Here is a 16,199-nt window from a genome sequence, read left to right on the forward strand (position 1 = left end):
CTGGTCTGTACCCTGCTCGGCCTCTCTCAGTCCGTCTCGATATAGTAAAACAGTAGAAAAGCGCAGAACGAGAGGATCGCAGCATGCATTTGCCGACGAGTGAAGTGTAGCCTGCGTGTGTCGCAACGTAATGCTACATCGATGCAGAGACCATTGCGCGCTTCATCAACAGCAACGACGCGGTGTGTGCTAGTAACAGTGGGTTATTGCGTTGAAACGTGTTTTCGTTAGTATATACGTGTCTCTCCCTCTCCTTCTTTCGCGCGCGCGCGCGTTCTTTCTCTCTTTCTTTCTCTTTCTTTCTTTCTCTCTCTCTCTCTCTCTCTCTCTCTCTCTCTCTCTCTCTCTCTCTCTCTCTCTCTCTCTCTCTACTTCCTCTCCGACTCCATTTCCGGTACAAGAGCTTCGAGCAGTATTAGCGATAGAGCAACGTACGAGAGAATACATCTCTATCGACGGTGTGCCTCGCGCGCGCGTTAACATCGAGACGATAAACGGCAGCGGCGGTGGCGGCGACAACGGCGGCGGTAGCGACGACGACGACGACGACTCACTTCCTACCGGCCCTTTCGTCACACGCGTACAAATTTTCGCGCGCACACGCGTCCGTGCTCGGCTCGTCGCATGCACGCAGCAATTTGATGTAAATGTCACGGGCGCGCGGTGGAGGCGGCGGTGGTGGCATCGTGACTGTGTCGCGAAGGAAGTACCACGCGTGGAAGTATGTGCATGGACATTCAGGCTAACGAGAAGAAGCAGCAGAAGATGGGCGACAAGAACTCCGACGAGGACGTCCAGATCGTAGAGGCCCTCATTTTCAGAGGTAAGTTTTGAGGTTATGGGTGGCGGCAGAATGGCGCGTATCTGCGTCTCTCACTCTTCTTCGTTCCCTTCCGCCTTCTTTTCCCTCCACCCTTACTTTTCTTCTCTCTCTCTCTCTCTCTCTCTCCCCCCTCTTTCTCTCCCCTCTCCCTCTCCCTATCTCTCTCTCTCTCTCTCTCTCTCTCTCTCTCTCTCTCTCGCTCTCTCCTGTTCGTTTTACTCTTTCGCTCTCTCGCCTTCGATGCACAATCTCTCTGTCCTCGTTTTACGCGGGATATCCTACACAACGCGTTCGTGAATCCCCTTCCATACGCTAGTCGTACCACCCTCCCTTGCTCTGCTAGCACCCAGGAGGTGTCTGTGCGCCTTTACGAAACGCACCTCGTGCGGACCCGGCTAACGTGGCTTGTCATGCCGGCGACTATCTGTCAAACGATATCGTTTCTCGTGACAATTCTGCTGAAACGCGATTGAGCCGAAGGAAAGAACAACATTTTGTCAAATGTGCGATATGCGATGCTGAACGATCAGTTAATTTTGATGTAAAGGATGCTCCGAGCAGCATGAGTAAATGTTGTACGATAAGATGTACATTTTGAAGATACAGGATTCAGTTATCTTTTTTCCTTTGTATAAAAAGCTCAGTCTTTTTATGGAACAATTCTAGCGATGAAGATGACGTTTTCACGAAGAACGTCGATAAAAGATTTTTTGCTAACAAACAGTATAATGAGATTACTGAAATTTGACCTAAGTAGATTTCCTATAGCGAATAATATCTGAGATTTCAAAATATCCTACCGATGGATATTTAAGGATTATTCAAAGATTAATAAGGTCTCTCTCGAACGCAAAGTTCCTAATGAAAGCGAATATATCTGTATCGTTGATAAACGCGTACATCTATGCAGAAGGCATCTGATTTTTATTTTATTTTACAGGCGTTTTTACTTGGAAATGACGTCATAGTTTATTTAAATCTAGGTAAGACGATGTTTGACGACATAGAGAAGCTTTGCTCTCTGTCATTACGAATCGTACTCTGTAGAAAAAGAAGCGGGATTAAACGGAGCACCAGTCTCTGTTTGCTTTCTTAAAAGCAATAAGAAATGGTCCTTATATCAAGAGCTATGGTTTGCAATGAATTTTAGTATGCAAGGCGCATGTGCATAAATATATACGTTTTTGTGTATAGATTTACACAACTAACACGGCACACGCGCCGGTTATCGGTGTAATAAAATTGTGTTTTTATTCTTTTGCACGATTTGTCGAGCAATTGTAGTTAAGTAAATTTTAGATGAAGAAAATGCAAGATGATTGTACATTTTTGCCGGTTCTAGTGTCAATCGCGCGAAACGTCGATATCGAAAATATCACAGATTGCACAGACAGCGCGCGATTTTATTTTTCAAAGTAATACAAAAAGAAACACACGCTGCGTGGTCCCTGGAATAGAATTCCCTCTTCATGTTTGTCGTACAAAGTAAACGTAGCGTGTATCGCTCTCTTAAATTCTCTCGATATTGCCCGACACGGTGCGTTTCTCTTCCCGACCCATTATTACAAAAGTATGATATTATACATATATCATTTTGTATTATTTACACCGCCTATACTTACCAGCGGGAACGTTTCATAGAATCGCGTTGCTATGTAATAATAATATAATACGGTGAAGCCGCGCGGGCGCGCGCGCGCGCGCGCGCATGCATCGTGTAACACGGAGCCGAGCTTGCTCGCTGCCAGTGCGCGCGCCTGTGTATATATTCGTCAGCCGGCTCGGTCGCGCATGTGTATGCCGCGCGCTTATGTGTAAGTTATATACAAGGAGCGAGAGAGCCGGGAGGGACATGTGCGGCCCCGCGGTATATAATATATCCGCTTTTATATACTACATAAGGAGCGAAGAGTGATGTAACAAAGAGGCAACTCCGCCGAAGATAGCCGAACGTGGCCGAGCGCGGCGATACGCTCCGCGCAAGTCTCACGCGTGCTTTCGGTATACCTCGTAGGAGAGCGCGCGGCATGTACCCCGCGCCGAAGCTCGTCAGCTGCTACGAGTGAGCGGCGCCATATGCAATTTTGCGCGAGTTGCGCAAAAAAAAAATGACGCGTGCGTAAAGGATGGAGGCGCGCGCTGTATATCGCGCCAGACCTTTTTCACCCGCTCGGCACCCGACCTTTGCTCTCTTTACGCTCTATATTACCTTCCGCCATCCGAGGGAGAACGGGAACGTGGAGCGCGCGCGAGCGGTGACCTTCATCTTGCCGGCTTTATTTATCGGTCGCGCGAGAAGGAAATGCGCCTTATTAGCGCTCGCTCGCCAGATTTATTTGCCTTTACGCGAGATTGCGCGCTCGCGTTTAGAGTCCGTGCGCGTTGCGCAACGATCGCCATCGTCACGGTCATACTTTCGCAGTGTATAGAAAATAGGACGCGCTATTATAGATAGAGCGATCGCGGAGAATGCGCGCGCGCGCGCGCACAAGAGAGGGGGAGAGAGAGAGAGGAGAAAAGAGGATAGAGAAAGCTGAGTTATAGCAGTACATGGGTAGATAGGAGGAGGTACATCCGTTCCACCGCCATATTGTTCTTTCAGTAATCCTTACCCCTCTTCTCCCTCTCACTCCATCTACGCCCGCCGATCTCCCCCTCCATTTCGTCGTCCTCCCCACCTTCAGCTGCACCCCCACCTCACCCCTGAACCAAATAACCTTTGCTCGGCATAGCAACAGCAGCGATAGAGAGGGCTACTATAAATAGATCGCTACGACCTTCCAGTGTTGCCAAAACGACAGGCCCAATGTGCGACGCAGTAAAACTAGACGCTATCAAGGCCATGTCAGCCATTTTGCGACGGCAACGTCGCAATAGCTGGTATATGACCTGAGCCACTATTTTTTCAATGTACTACTGTACGACACTCATTGTTTCGCATATAGAATTTTTTAAAATTCGTACACGTGATGTGCGTACGATGTATGTTGAGTAAACATGGCGGCATTTGTAACGAATAAAATACGCGCGTTTGCGTGGGCGGGATTTTGGAAATTGTTCGTGGGGAAATCTCTGCTGGGACGACACGCGAGACATCTAGGAAATGCTTAATCCGGTCGCAGTTCCCGGGCCATCGAAGAAATATATTCGCGACAGTAATTTTTTTTTATTGCAAGTTTCTCAAGTATCGATCAAGCGACGTTGCTTTTCCACCAACGCGCGTTTCTATGTATTCGTCTATATGCTTGAAAAGTGAGACAAGAGAGGGAGTGGGCGTGCCCGGGGCGCGAGAGCCGGCAACGCCGCGCTCGTAAATCATGATTAAAATAATAAGTATAATACATATGTAGTACATAGGCGGCCGACGGGTTTATGTACGTAAGAGCTGCGCAATGGCGCGAGCGGAGCTGGCGTCTAGCTGGGTTCTGCGCAACTTCGGTGCCCCCACCTCCTCCCGACGGTCTCCCACCACCGTGTGAAATCCCTCGGGTGAGTTCCAGGAGCGACGAAGAACGACGGTGAACGACGAATCAAGCGCGGACGTTAGAGGAGGAGGAGAAGGAGATGTAGGAGCGGGAGGGGAGCGGGAGGGGTAGGGCACCTGAAACCGCGACTATATACCCCCGCGCGCACGTTTACCAATCTTGGCACTTTGCCTGAAAGAGCATATCGACCGTGCGACGTTGTCACATCGTCTGCGCGATCTTACACGCCGGTCCTGGCTACTCTTTGAGCGGTATGTACCTAGCTCCTGCCACCGACCGGTCCATGTCACACGATGCGCGATCTGTGATAGCCGACCGATGTGCGAGCTAGCTGCCCAAAGAGAGAAAAAGAGAAAGAGTGCTCCGAGAGAAAATGCGAAACGTTCGCTCATCGGAATTCTTTTTAGAATCAATGCATACAAATCAATCGCATACAACACGACACGTTTTCGTCGGTTACCAAAAAAGAAGAAAAACTAATTTTATTTGCTATTTTCAACAAAATAGTACCGATGACCAGTGCTCTCTCACTTTGGAAGATTCCAATCTCATGGCTGAGCAGCGACACATTTCTCGTTAAACTACAGCTATTTGTGAGGATCCTATTTGACGTACACGCAAGATAAGATTGTCAAATTTTCTCTTCTGCCAGTTTGTGCCAAGAATGTACTACGTATAATAAGAGGCTGTGCTACTCTCTCACACACGCACACACACACACACACGCACACACACACACACACACACATTTTATTGAGTATCAGACATTGATTGTGTCACGTAACGTGGATGTTGAAGATATCAATCAATATGTTTGACATTTTATTCAAACCAAGTGACAAGATTTATCGGCAGAGATTCGCCGGCGGCACGAGCAATTATTTGCATCACCGTAATCTCTCTTATCAGGATTTACATACCAATTATTCAAAATTAATTACACCTACACAAGATTGACAATTCTGTACTGCTGCGCGTGTTTCAGAGAACATGTCTTCCACGAAGTTTCTCGTTATAAGACGAGCGATACACCATAAGAGCTTACGAGTCACAGCCGCGATGTTTGGGATACAATGAATACCCACAAAAGCACTTTCTTGGAATTGTCTCGACGGCTCGACGCTGTTAGGCGTTACAGGCAAAACAGGGTACAGGTGAAAAGGACTCGAGCGATTATCCTGTACTCATTTACATATACAGGGTGTCTCGCAGAACCGCCGTAACAACTATGAACTCGTGTATTCGTCATATCGACCGGTACCTGCCAAGTATCACACCCAAATGGCCCCTACAATCATCGAGAATATACGGCCGGAGATCCATGACTGTCAAGACATCTCCGTACGAAACACGAGAGCGGGGACACTTTCGGACACTTTAGACCGCGCGGGGGCACCGCGGCGACACCGTCTGCGTCGGGCATCGCCAATCGTCACTGTCAATCGTGCCGCGTTCTCGATTCCCCAGCTGAAGAAGAGCCACGCCGGACTCGCGGATATTCCGAGAATGCCCAACAGACCAGACCAGCTACGTACGCGGCGCCGCGACGACGAGGACGAGCGTGTACCTAGACGCGGTACAGTCCGCGCAAACAGTCGTACGTGGATCCACCGCGGTGCGGGGAGACCGCGCAGAGGTGCCTAATGCTCCCGCGGCAGCGCTGGCTCGACGCGGACAGCTCGACGCCGCGGCCGACACGGCCTGAAATCGGAGCTTGAGCGGTGGAGGAGAGAGAGAGAGAGAGAGAGAGAGAGAGAGAGAGAGAGAGAGAGAGAGAGAGAGAGAGAGAGAGAGAGAGAGAGAGAGAGAGAGGAGAGAGAGAGAGAAACCGTGAGCGCGCGCGGCACCATATAACGTGAGACGGTGTGTCCTCGTTCGTGAGCGCCGTTCGTGATCCTTGAGAAAGCTCGCCGACGGCCGACGCGGAGCTACGCCCGGACAAGCGCGGCATGTACATACGTAGTCGACGGTGAAGTGATACCGCGTCTACGTGCCCCGTCCTCCCCCTGTTTTACCTACACCCTCGACATATCGAGCGCGGTAGTAGTGGCGACGACGCGGCGGTGGTAGCGGGCAGCGGTGGAGGTGGTGGCGGCAGTGATGAGGATCTTTCGCGCCACCTGGTATAATAGTGTCGGCGCACAAAGTGAAACGTCGTTATCATCGTCGTCGTCGTCGTCGTCGTCGTCGTCGTCGCCGTCGCCGTCGTCGTCGTCGTCGCCGACGACATCATCCTCCTCCTCATCATCATTATCATCGTCGAGGGAAAGCGTGAAAACTGTGAGAGCCGAGAGCCAACGCGTAAAGGGACAACTTTCTCATGCGGACCGTATACACGGTGGTCGGCCATCCATCGTCAATACGTCGTCGTTCTCGTCCTCGTCTTCGTCTCTTCGGCCTCTCCTCTTGTCCACAGTCGTGTAACATGGATCGCGCGCCGTGTCGTCGGCGATGCTCTTAGACGGACGTGCTGTTGCACTGCTGCTGCTGCTGCTGCTGCTGCGCGTATAACCTCAACGAGGGAACACTGTGGCGTGTCAGCCGCCCAGCTGCCCGTCGAGATGTGATTTCGCGCAGTGGACTCAAGAATATCCTCTTCACCGTCGAGGATGAGGAACGGCTTCACGGATATACCAGTCGCGAGTGCGGACAGCAGCACGGACGCCATATGGCTCGAGAAGAGCAGTCCGTCGCGGACAGCACCCGAGCGAGTATCACTCAGTAGGTGTTCATCTTCGTGCGTCTTGCTCCGCTTGAGCCGTTAGGCCTCGGAGCGTAAGTTCGCTCATCCGAGCGTTTTCACTGCTCCGCCTCCATCTCTGTTTCTCTCTCTCTCTCTCTCTCTCTCTCTCTCTCTCTCTCTCTCTCTCTCTCTCTCTCTCTCCCCTCCCCTCCCTCTCTCTCTCTCTCTCTCCCCTCCCCTCCTCTCTCTCTCTCTCCCTCCCTCTCTCTCTCTCTCTCCCCCCCCTCCCTCCCCCATCTCTGTTCTGCTCTCGCTTGCTCACTCTCTGTATCTTTCTCTAAGCATCGAGATGCTGCAGACTCCCGAGAATAGTCTGTGCATTTAAACGGAGATACGAGATGTGGTTTCCCGTGTCGGTCGTCCACAGCATCGGCAATTGGATTTGCGGTGTGCCGTCGACGACTTCGAGAGTCTCGCATGAGATTGCACGGTGCGGTGTGTGAGTCGCGCGGCCGATTCTCGCCGCAATCGTCGGGCAGTAAAATCGCGGATTTTGCAGTGTTTACCTGGTTGATCCTGGTGTTGCGTTAATCGCATCATGCCGCGTCGCGATGCTACGCGACGCGCGGCGGTGGCGGCGGCGGCGGCGGCGGCGGCGGTGGTGACACGCTCGAGAACGCGAGTCGCAAGCAGCGATCAATCGAGGATCTTTAATTGAAGCGCGTCACGTGCGCGGTATTTGGGCTTTACTACCTACTACTCTTGACTTCGCACGAGACGCGCACATGTTTGTTTGCTCTCACGTTTGCGCCAGGCTTGACAAGAGAGGATCCTTTCGATTGTTATTTTGACGCGGCCCGAGCCGCGAGAAATTCAGAGTGATTGTGTCCGATGAAGAATTCATTAATCGCCTCTTGCGGCGAAGTTCGATCGGAAACCTGCTTACGTTCCCAGTGCGTAGAGATGTATGACTCGTGTGCCGCGATTGTTGTTGTGCGGTGAGATAATTATTTGGGATAATTACACGCGCAATGGGCGACAGTGAGTGTGTGGTATATTTTGTTTCGTGCGATTGAATCCAATCTATTCTCAAATACGCGACGTAAGCTAAGTTTATTTAAAAAGTATACGTAATGTACACGTAACGTACGTAAAGTACATGTAACGTATTTAAAAAGTACACGTAAAAAGCAAATGTTTATAGGAACACATATAAGAAAAAATTTCTTACATTTTTGCCTTGAAACTTAATTTGTGCGATTCATGAGCCATGACGAGCGATATCATAGGATTGACGTAATCTGTTAGCGGCTAATTAAAAAGAATATATTTTTAATATGATTAAAGGAGAATATATCTTTTTATTAGAAAGATAAGTATATTATTTGGAAAGTTTCTTACGTGATAAAAAGCAGTTACGGAAAAAAGTAAAGTAGAGGAATAAGATAACTAAAATGAAATGGAGGAAAAAGTGATGTAAGGATATGTAGGAATAAAGTGAAGTATACAATGAAATAAAAGGAGATATTTAGGGAGAAAAAGAAGAATTATTTATAAGAATTAATGAATAAGAAAATTAATGAATAAAAATAATAAGTCGGATTTTAAAAGAAATGTAAGAAGCAAATTAAAATACAAGCGAATACAAAGCAACGCTTGTTATTAACAAACGCTTGTATGATATTTGCGTACTAACATTTTTTACGCAACGCAACTGCGATTTCAATGTTTTATTCAGTATTTTGTACGGAGAAAGATATATCACGTTCGCGCGTTGTAACGTGTATGTACAATGAATTAGCTTAATTGATAAGCGATGTAACTGAAGCACTATATATATATATATATATATATATATATATATAATTTATAAGTTTGTACAATATATTTCGTTTTTCTGCAGATTTCGATAAAGTCGTTGTCAAGCAAGAACGTCAAGAAGATGAAGCGGAGATCTGTGAACTGGCTGCCAAAATGGTGGAAGCAAACAAGGCGAAAATGATGTCTGCTCTGCAAGGAGCGCAACAAACGAGGCCGCAGTGTCTCGTGTCACAGCCTAATCTACCCGGTATCCTAGGATATCTGAATAAACGGCCGAACGAGACTACATCGTCTGTGTCGAAAGCTCCGGCCGATAGTCCAGACAGTAGAGTACCACCGTTGGACGACGAAAGCCACAGAGGACGTTTTGGCTGGACCAGTTTTGACGAGAATCACATACCCTATATATATCGCTCCACCGAAAAGTATTGCGCCGTACGCATCCTAGAAAATAAGCTTCTCAACAAGTACCTGAGCTATCTACACTCGGACATCTACAGCTGCACCTGTATAAGGAGTTACTACATCACGGAGGCGGAGAGCAAGCTGTTCAACGAAATCAACGTTAAGCACTGCGAGAATCAGTTCGGGAGGGAACAGTTTACGTGCAAAGACCTGGTGGTGCGTCTCATAGACGCCAAGGAGTTTTATAAGTTTCTTGATGTGTGCTATACGAAACTGACCGCCGGTACGAATCCAAGTGTGACGAGCGGTCGTAAGGCTGAGAAATGCGGTTTCATACGAATAAATAAAGAGTCTGTGGTTCCTTATACGGTGAAAGACGGCTTACAGTACGTTCCGCTGTTTTATTTCGAGGGTGAGACTGAGAATCTCAAGCTGAAGGCAGAGAAACTCGAGGGTTGGGATCTGTCTTACTTGAAGTTCTGCTGCAAGGTACAGGGTATACGTAATGAACTGTTTGCTAGTGAGACGTGCTCGGTAATTAGTTTGAGTGATATTAAGAGTTACTTCCCGCCGGGTACCGGCTTCGAAGACTATTGGCCGAGCAAAGTTATGGACTCACAGTTGTTAGTGAATAGCAATGGCGGCGGTAGCGGCGGTGGATGGACAAAGCAACCGCCTACACCGCCAGCGACTAAGCCTACTTCTGTGCAAAATAACACGAATAAAGTACCTCTAAACGCGCGCGCCGCTCCAATGCCTAACATAATGCCGCGGGCAGCTACCGTGAGTGCTGCGCCGCAAATGCCGCGAATAGGACAACCGAGGCCGGTGGCTACAACGCACCCTGCGCATTCTTCCCCATCGGGACTTCCCTCTGGCAGATCGAACATGGTGTCGCAATCTATGCTGAATACCGTTCAGGGAGTCGTTAACGGCTGGACCGGGCTCGTTGGCGGCCAACCTGCCTTTCAGACGTCGCTTGTTTCACAAGCGAACTCTATCATACGAATGCCCAATGCGTCTCTAAATATGCATAACGTAAGCCCGCAGCTCGCAGCGCGTTACTTACATTACATTCGTCTTATTATCTATAGATGTTGTCTCTGGATATCTTATGGATATTTTAAGTATAATTTATGGATTTTAATTCACATTCGTTCCAAGCGTAACAATATGTGATATTTAACGCATTGTTTCTTTCTTTTTTCTCTTTTTAATTCACTTACGAATCCTACTTTTGTGTGATGTTGAATGAGTTTCTTTTTATTTTCAGCAAATGCCTGCTGCCTCTAAAAGTTATTCCCAACAATCTAGAAGCAGGGGAAGTAATAATGGGGCAGCAGCTCCCCCGTATCCTGGCGTCTACCCGGTTACGACTATGCAAAATGTAGCCCAAGCTCAACAACCACCACCTCTTGTAAGAGCAACGGCTCACACGAGTCAACCCAATCTCGGGTAAGTGTCAATCAAAGTTTGTCAAGATAATATAGCTTACTATATATATACATATATCGACATCAAGTTCTCACGAAGTTTTAAATATAATTTCAAGGAGATCTTTTGTTCTTCTTATTAACATCTTTCTTTGGCAACAATGTAGTATTCTTATTTAAATATTGAATGCTTGCTTTCGATATAGCAAACCAATGATGACTGTATATCTGATCAAATTGTTGCACTTGTTTATATCATATCTTTACACACATCATTATATTGTGTTTACATTTCAAAGTTATAAGTCTTTTTCTCATGAGCACAGAGTAGTTTTTCGCAGAGAGATATTATAATCGACAAATTCTTTTTTGTCTAAAGATATCAGTTATGCACATATATATATAATACATAGTGCAAAAAGAATAAAAATTTGTTAAGAAAAAGGGCAATTTATAAATGTATCATCATTTTTTATCGTTTCCACACGAATATTTATGTGAAAGTAAATCTGCAAAGAAAAGAATCTCCGCACTTTATATTGAGCACATCAAGCATGACGTATATCGAGCATCAAGCTTATTTCAGCTTGCGAAAAATTATGTTTATACAAATCTAAAAATTATTTATTACACATAAAATTTATTATATGTAGAGTATTTGCACTATAGCTTTTTGCATTTGTACATACAACGTATGATTTTTTTTGTATAGTTATCCCACCTATGGGAAGGATGACTGGTGAGTCCCTGTAAAATATACAATAGTCGCGTAGACTATTATAAAAAAAAGTAAGATTAGCATGCACAACTTTAATATATCTTATCAATCTGACTGACTCATACAAATAAAAATCTAATATTAGTCTAGTATTAATACTTATTTTTAGTATCTTCTCTACACTCCCTCTCCCCCCCCTTTTGAAGTTTCTTCCCGAATGTAGACAATATTTATATAAATGGCTTAAAAACTTGTAAACATATATGAATATAATAGTATGTGATTTAAGATTACTATTGTACTGCGGTACACTTATCTCTTATCATATAATGAGTTCGTATACTTGAGATTTCATGACATTTTTATCGTCGATCTTGCAAACTAATCCTATCAGTATAAATGGAGCAATTTTTGCATTGAGATTTTCATTGGAGATTATTATAAGTTATACATTTTTATTCATGAATCTAATTATTTTAATTTAAATGTGGCTTGTAATATGCATAAGCATAAATGTTGTACAGATATGTTGTTTAATCACGTCTCTATATAAATTGCATATTGTTTTTGATGTTGCAGTATATTGTAAATTTATCGATTGAAATAAGTAAATTTATTAATTGAAGTAAGTAAAATTCAAGTAACAGACATTTATATTTAATATTAAGAACATTAGAAACTGTAGCAGATACGATGGGATGAATAAATTATTTTAATGGAGATGTTGCAAAATATAACGGTTTTTATCAATTTCAGGGTTACCACTACATACAATGCAACATCTACATTAGGTGTACCTAATGCAGTCACAGCAAGTACATATCCGCAGATGCTTGGTTTAAGTGAACAAGTTCAAGCTTTGATGCCAGTGCCTACATCAGCATCAAACTTGTTACATCAACAACAAAGGCATACACCTGTGCATAGCACATCTCTTAACAAGTTTCCACCTCCACTGATACCAGTTAATGGTAACAATGGTAGCTCCAGGTGTATATCAGACTTTGCTACAATTTTAAAGAATGAAATAAACAAGAACTTCGATTATAAAATTTACAATTACCCCCTTTTTTTTTCTTTTTGTTAAAAACTAATTAAAGCCATTTTCACGTTGAAGTTATTTTTCAGGGATTCGAGAGGTAGAAAACCGTTAATACAAATATCGGAGTCGCATATATCCGCCTGTCACGTACAACCATACCAGATACAGAAAGCTCTTGTCGAAGAAAAATTGGTACCCTGCATTAACTTCAAACCTTACATCTATACCGAGTTGTTGATGACTCTTCCCGATTTTATCTCTCAATACTTTCCTGCCTGCGACATCAACAGTTGTAGACAAGTTCTTACAGACGTTCTACATATAGATTTATATCAAGGAAATAGGTAAATAGAGCACATACAGCACTGGCAAGGAAGAGGTATCGACTCTAACGAGAGAAAAAAATTATTTATATTTTATAGACTACAAATGAAGATGTTGATGGAAGCAGGCAAGTGTTCTTCGCTAACCGAAGAACTACCTTTAATACAAATTAGGAGTGTCATGAAATATATGCCACAGTTCAAGTATATGTTCAACAGAGGAGATATGGTAATGCCTGTGCCGGCACACTCTTCTGAGGAGCATGCTGCCAAAAAGCGTCAACGTACCAGCTAGGATTGGCTACAGCCTTACTGGCCTACTTACGATTACTATCATTCGGCGTTCTAAAGAAGCCGATGATGTTTCCATTCGCGCACGATAATATCGATTCGCGCATCTAACGATGTTCTAGAGATAGGCAAGGTATTTGAGCGGGAAAAATTGCATCTCGTGTTTGACGTGCAACAAAAAGCACACACGCAACCACCGAAGGATTAAGTTTTTGTGTACAGTGACATAGTGTGAGCTATTTCTTTCTCCAAAGTGCACAACTGCTGCAGTGGATAACTGTAAATAAAATTGAGGTGTATAAATTTAGAATATTACGGTTGACAATTCAGATCTGCTTTATGTAGGACGATTTACTTTGTTTCAAAACACTTGGCATGTGACGTAGCGATTGCTACGTTACGCACAGAGGATAAGTAGATTCAAGACAGAAACATTCTTATTTTCAAACCAGATATATCCATTCCACACATGTGAACACATACACGCACACAAAAGGATACGTGCGTATGTGTGTACGTGCGTACATGCATACATACATAATATACGTTACTTTATTTCTACCTCTTTGCAACGACGAATACTATTCTTTCAGATTCTATATTCCACGGTATCTCGTTAAATGTTAGTATCTTGTGTATATGAAATAAAAGTTTTGTTTGAATGAAATTTCGGAGAAAGAAAACGCTATATTCAATTTATAAATTGACATGACGTGCTATAGAGTTATTCTGGATGAATAACCTATTTTGCATATTGAATGTATCAATACAATGTATCAATACAAAAGCGAAACGTGGAAGTAAAGTAAAAAAAAAAATGAAGGTAATGCTTCTTCAAGTTCCTAGCTATTACTAGTACGTATTCTGATAACTAGCCGCATGTTAATTTAAAAAAGAAAAGAAGTGTTTAAACCAATAATTCACTGATAATTGATGATTTATGCAATAAGTTTATGTGAATTTTTATACATTTTTCATAAAATTTATTTAATAAAATCGTTGTGTCACGTAATATCGAACAGTTTCCGTTTCAATTCAATTGTTTAACAAATGCACTGTGTATAAAAGTGTGATGGACGTATCGAACGGAATGATAGCTTGAAGCAAATGCCTATCCATTGTGAAGAGATTGCAGTAAGCAATATCCTATGGACTACATTTACATTACATACACCGCCAACTACATTTGATATTTGATTAATTCATGTGAAATCTGATATTTTCGCACGGCAAAAGGAAGCAGAATTGACATCAATTCATGCGTTTGTATTGTAACATGTGCATTTATAAGTGATACTTTGCGATGTTGCTGCTGCATCTTCCTGATACTCATACCGCAAATTTTTGTTTCAGAACGACTTATTAAGACAAACTATTTGAAATTTTTGTTAACGCGGTGTTTCTTGTTTATATTCAGTAAGTTCCATATGCTCGTTGAGAATCAGTATCTTATGATGGGGTTGACGTGAACATCTCGACAAATGACTTGAGAGAGGTTGTGCAAGTTTGATGAAGATAAAAAATAAAGACAAAAGAAAAAAACAGTACACGTTGTAAAATTAAAAATACTTACGTTAAATGTGAATGTTACAGGCGCATTGCCAATAAAGCGATAGCGATACTTGGTAGAGATTTTGATTAAACGCATGTAGTTTGTGTCCCGGGAACTATAAATGGTTCTTCCCAAAGCACCGAGTTTAGATGTGTATTGTAACTATTTTACGTCTACCCCTTTCATAGATACGTTAAATTTTCATATATTTGGAAATGTCCAAGGTACAACGTATATGTAGAAGACTATTAAATTATAATTATGTGTGTGTGATATAACAAGAAAGTGCGACAATGTTTAAGCAATGAAAAAAAATCTTAATTGATCTTCGAAGCCACATAGAACTGGTCTTCCACATATTGATCTGCAAATACGTCAGGAATTGAGTTCCGTTTATTTTGTAATAAATTATTTCGAAACGTCGAAACACTATTGCAGTATGTCGTCGATAAACACGTCATTTATTTCTATTTATATTAATAGATCGCAAAGATGTGATAGCTCTTATCGTTTTGAACGACGTATAAGATGCTATTTTAACTCTTCTCGATGTGGGAAGCGTGGAGAGGGACAGAGAAGTAAATAATTATTATCGACCGGCTACTTTCGTCACTCTCTAACTTTAGCGTAAGAAAACTCTGAGAAAAAAAGTATACATGGTAAGCAAGTGTATATAAGGAAATAATTATAACGAGGCTGATTCACATTGAGCACCGTGAATCTTCCGTGCAAGGCATAAATTGTTTGGATATCCTATCGTAGAGAATACGGTGTATTTCTGAGTAATATCGATGAGTAATATTTTGTCGTATTGCAATTCGAAGATCTTGCATTACTATTCGGAGATTCTACAATGGACTGGTAATCTCTTTTCTTTTACTTTCACGAATGATTCAGGGAATCGTAGAGAAAATTCAATAAAGATAGGAAAAGAGGGATATAATGTGAAATAATTTATAGTTATTCGCATCCGGTCCAAAAACGTTAGAGAATATAATTATTTTTAATATATTAGATTAGTATGTTTATTTGTTAACATCTGTTATAAAATAATATGTATTATACTTTATCACGCTATCGTTTGTACATATTTAAAGTATAAGAAATAGGAATATTGCATATTCCAAATAAATTCATGATACAATCAATGATAATTAGTTGCTTATCTTTCACCGTCAAATATACATGTCATTTGTATATAATAACATTTTAAATATAGCGTGGTTTTTATGACATATATATTTTTTGTAGCAGTATATTAACTTTGGAAAAAAAAATAATGATAACGAGTTGGCTCAAGTGTTCTAGTTTCCACAAATATATTTTCGGATACAAAATCTAAGTAACTTTTATTTTGTTACACGAAAATGTAGATACGTTAATTTTTTTATAAAAATTATTAAGTTATATCGCGTGAGAAGGAAGTTACAAATAAATACAAGCTTACACGATCGGAAAGCATTAATTTTCCATATTTTAATTTACATATTTGCAAATGTAGCGCTATTTTTATTCACCAAGTTACATAACGTTAAATTAAAAGCATTTTTCGAGATCATTCTTGATCATTCACAGCAATCGTGAATAGATATGATGTTCATTGTGTAATGAACAAAAAGCTTA

At 42.9% G+C, this 16,199-nt stretch overlaps 1 protein-coding gene across 6 annotated transcripts; it reads left to right on the forward strand.

Annotated features, from left to right (window-relative positions):
• Window positions 1–331: 331 nt before the first annotated feature.
• LOC105183570 (uncharacterized) lies at window positions 332–15,511 on the forward strand. 6 transcript variants are annotated; one of them, XM_011141828.3, is made up of 7 exons: window positions 332–823; window positions 8,895–10,255; window positions 10,491–10,672; window positions 11,363–11,389; window positions 12,125–12,358; window positions 12,497–12,754; window positions 12,833–15,511. In XM_011141828.3, exons 1-7 carry the CDS (start codon window positions 724–726, stop codon window positions 13,026–13,028), a joined length of 2,358 nt encoding a protein of 785 aa, XP_011140130.2. In that variant the 5' UTR covers window positions 332–723; the 3' UTR covers window positions 13,029–15,511. The 6 variants fall into 6 exon arrangements, with proteins under 6 accessions (XP_011140130.2, XP_011140121.2, XP_025159778.1 ...); XM_011141819.3 differs by lacking the exon at window positions 332–823 and adding an exon at window positions 6,112–7,029; XM_025303996.1 differs by lacking the exon at window positions 332–823 and adding an exon at window positions 7,733–8,093.
• The last annotated feature ends 688 nt before the right edge of the window (window positions 15,512–16,199 follow it).

This window comes from Harpegnathos saltator, unplaced genomic scaffold (assembly GCF_003227715.2).
Source record: "Harpegnathos saltator strain DR-91 unplaced genomic scaffold, Hsal_v8.6 scaffold585, whole genome shotgun sequence".
Classification (NCBI taxonomy): domain Eukaryota; kingdom Metazoa; phylum Arthropoda; class Insecta; order Hymenoptera; family Formicidae; genus Harpegnathos; species Harpegnathos saltator.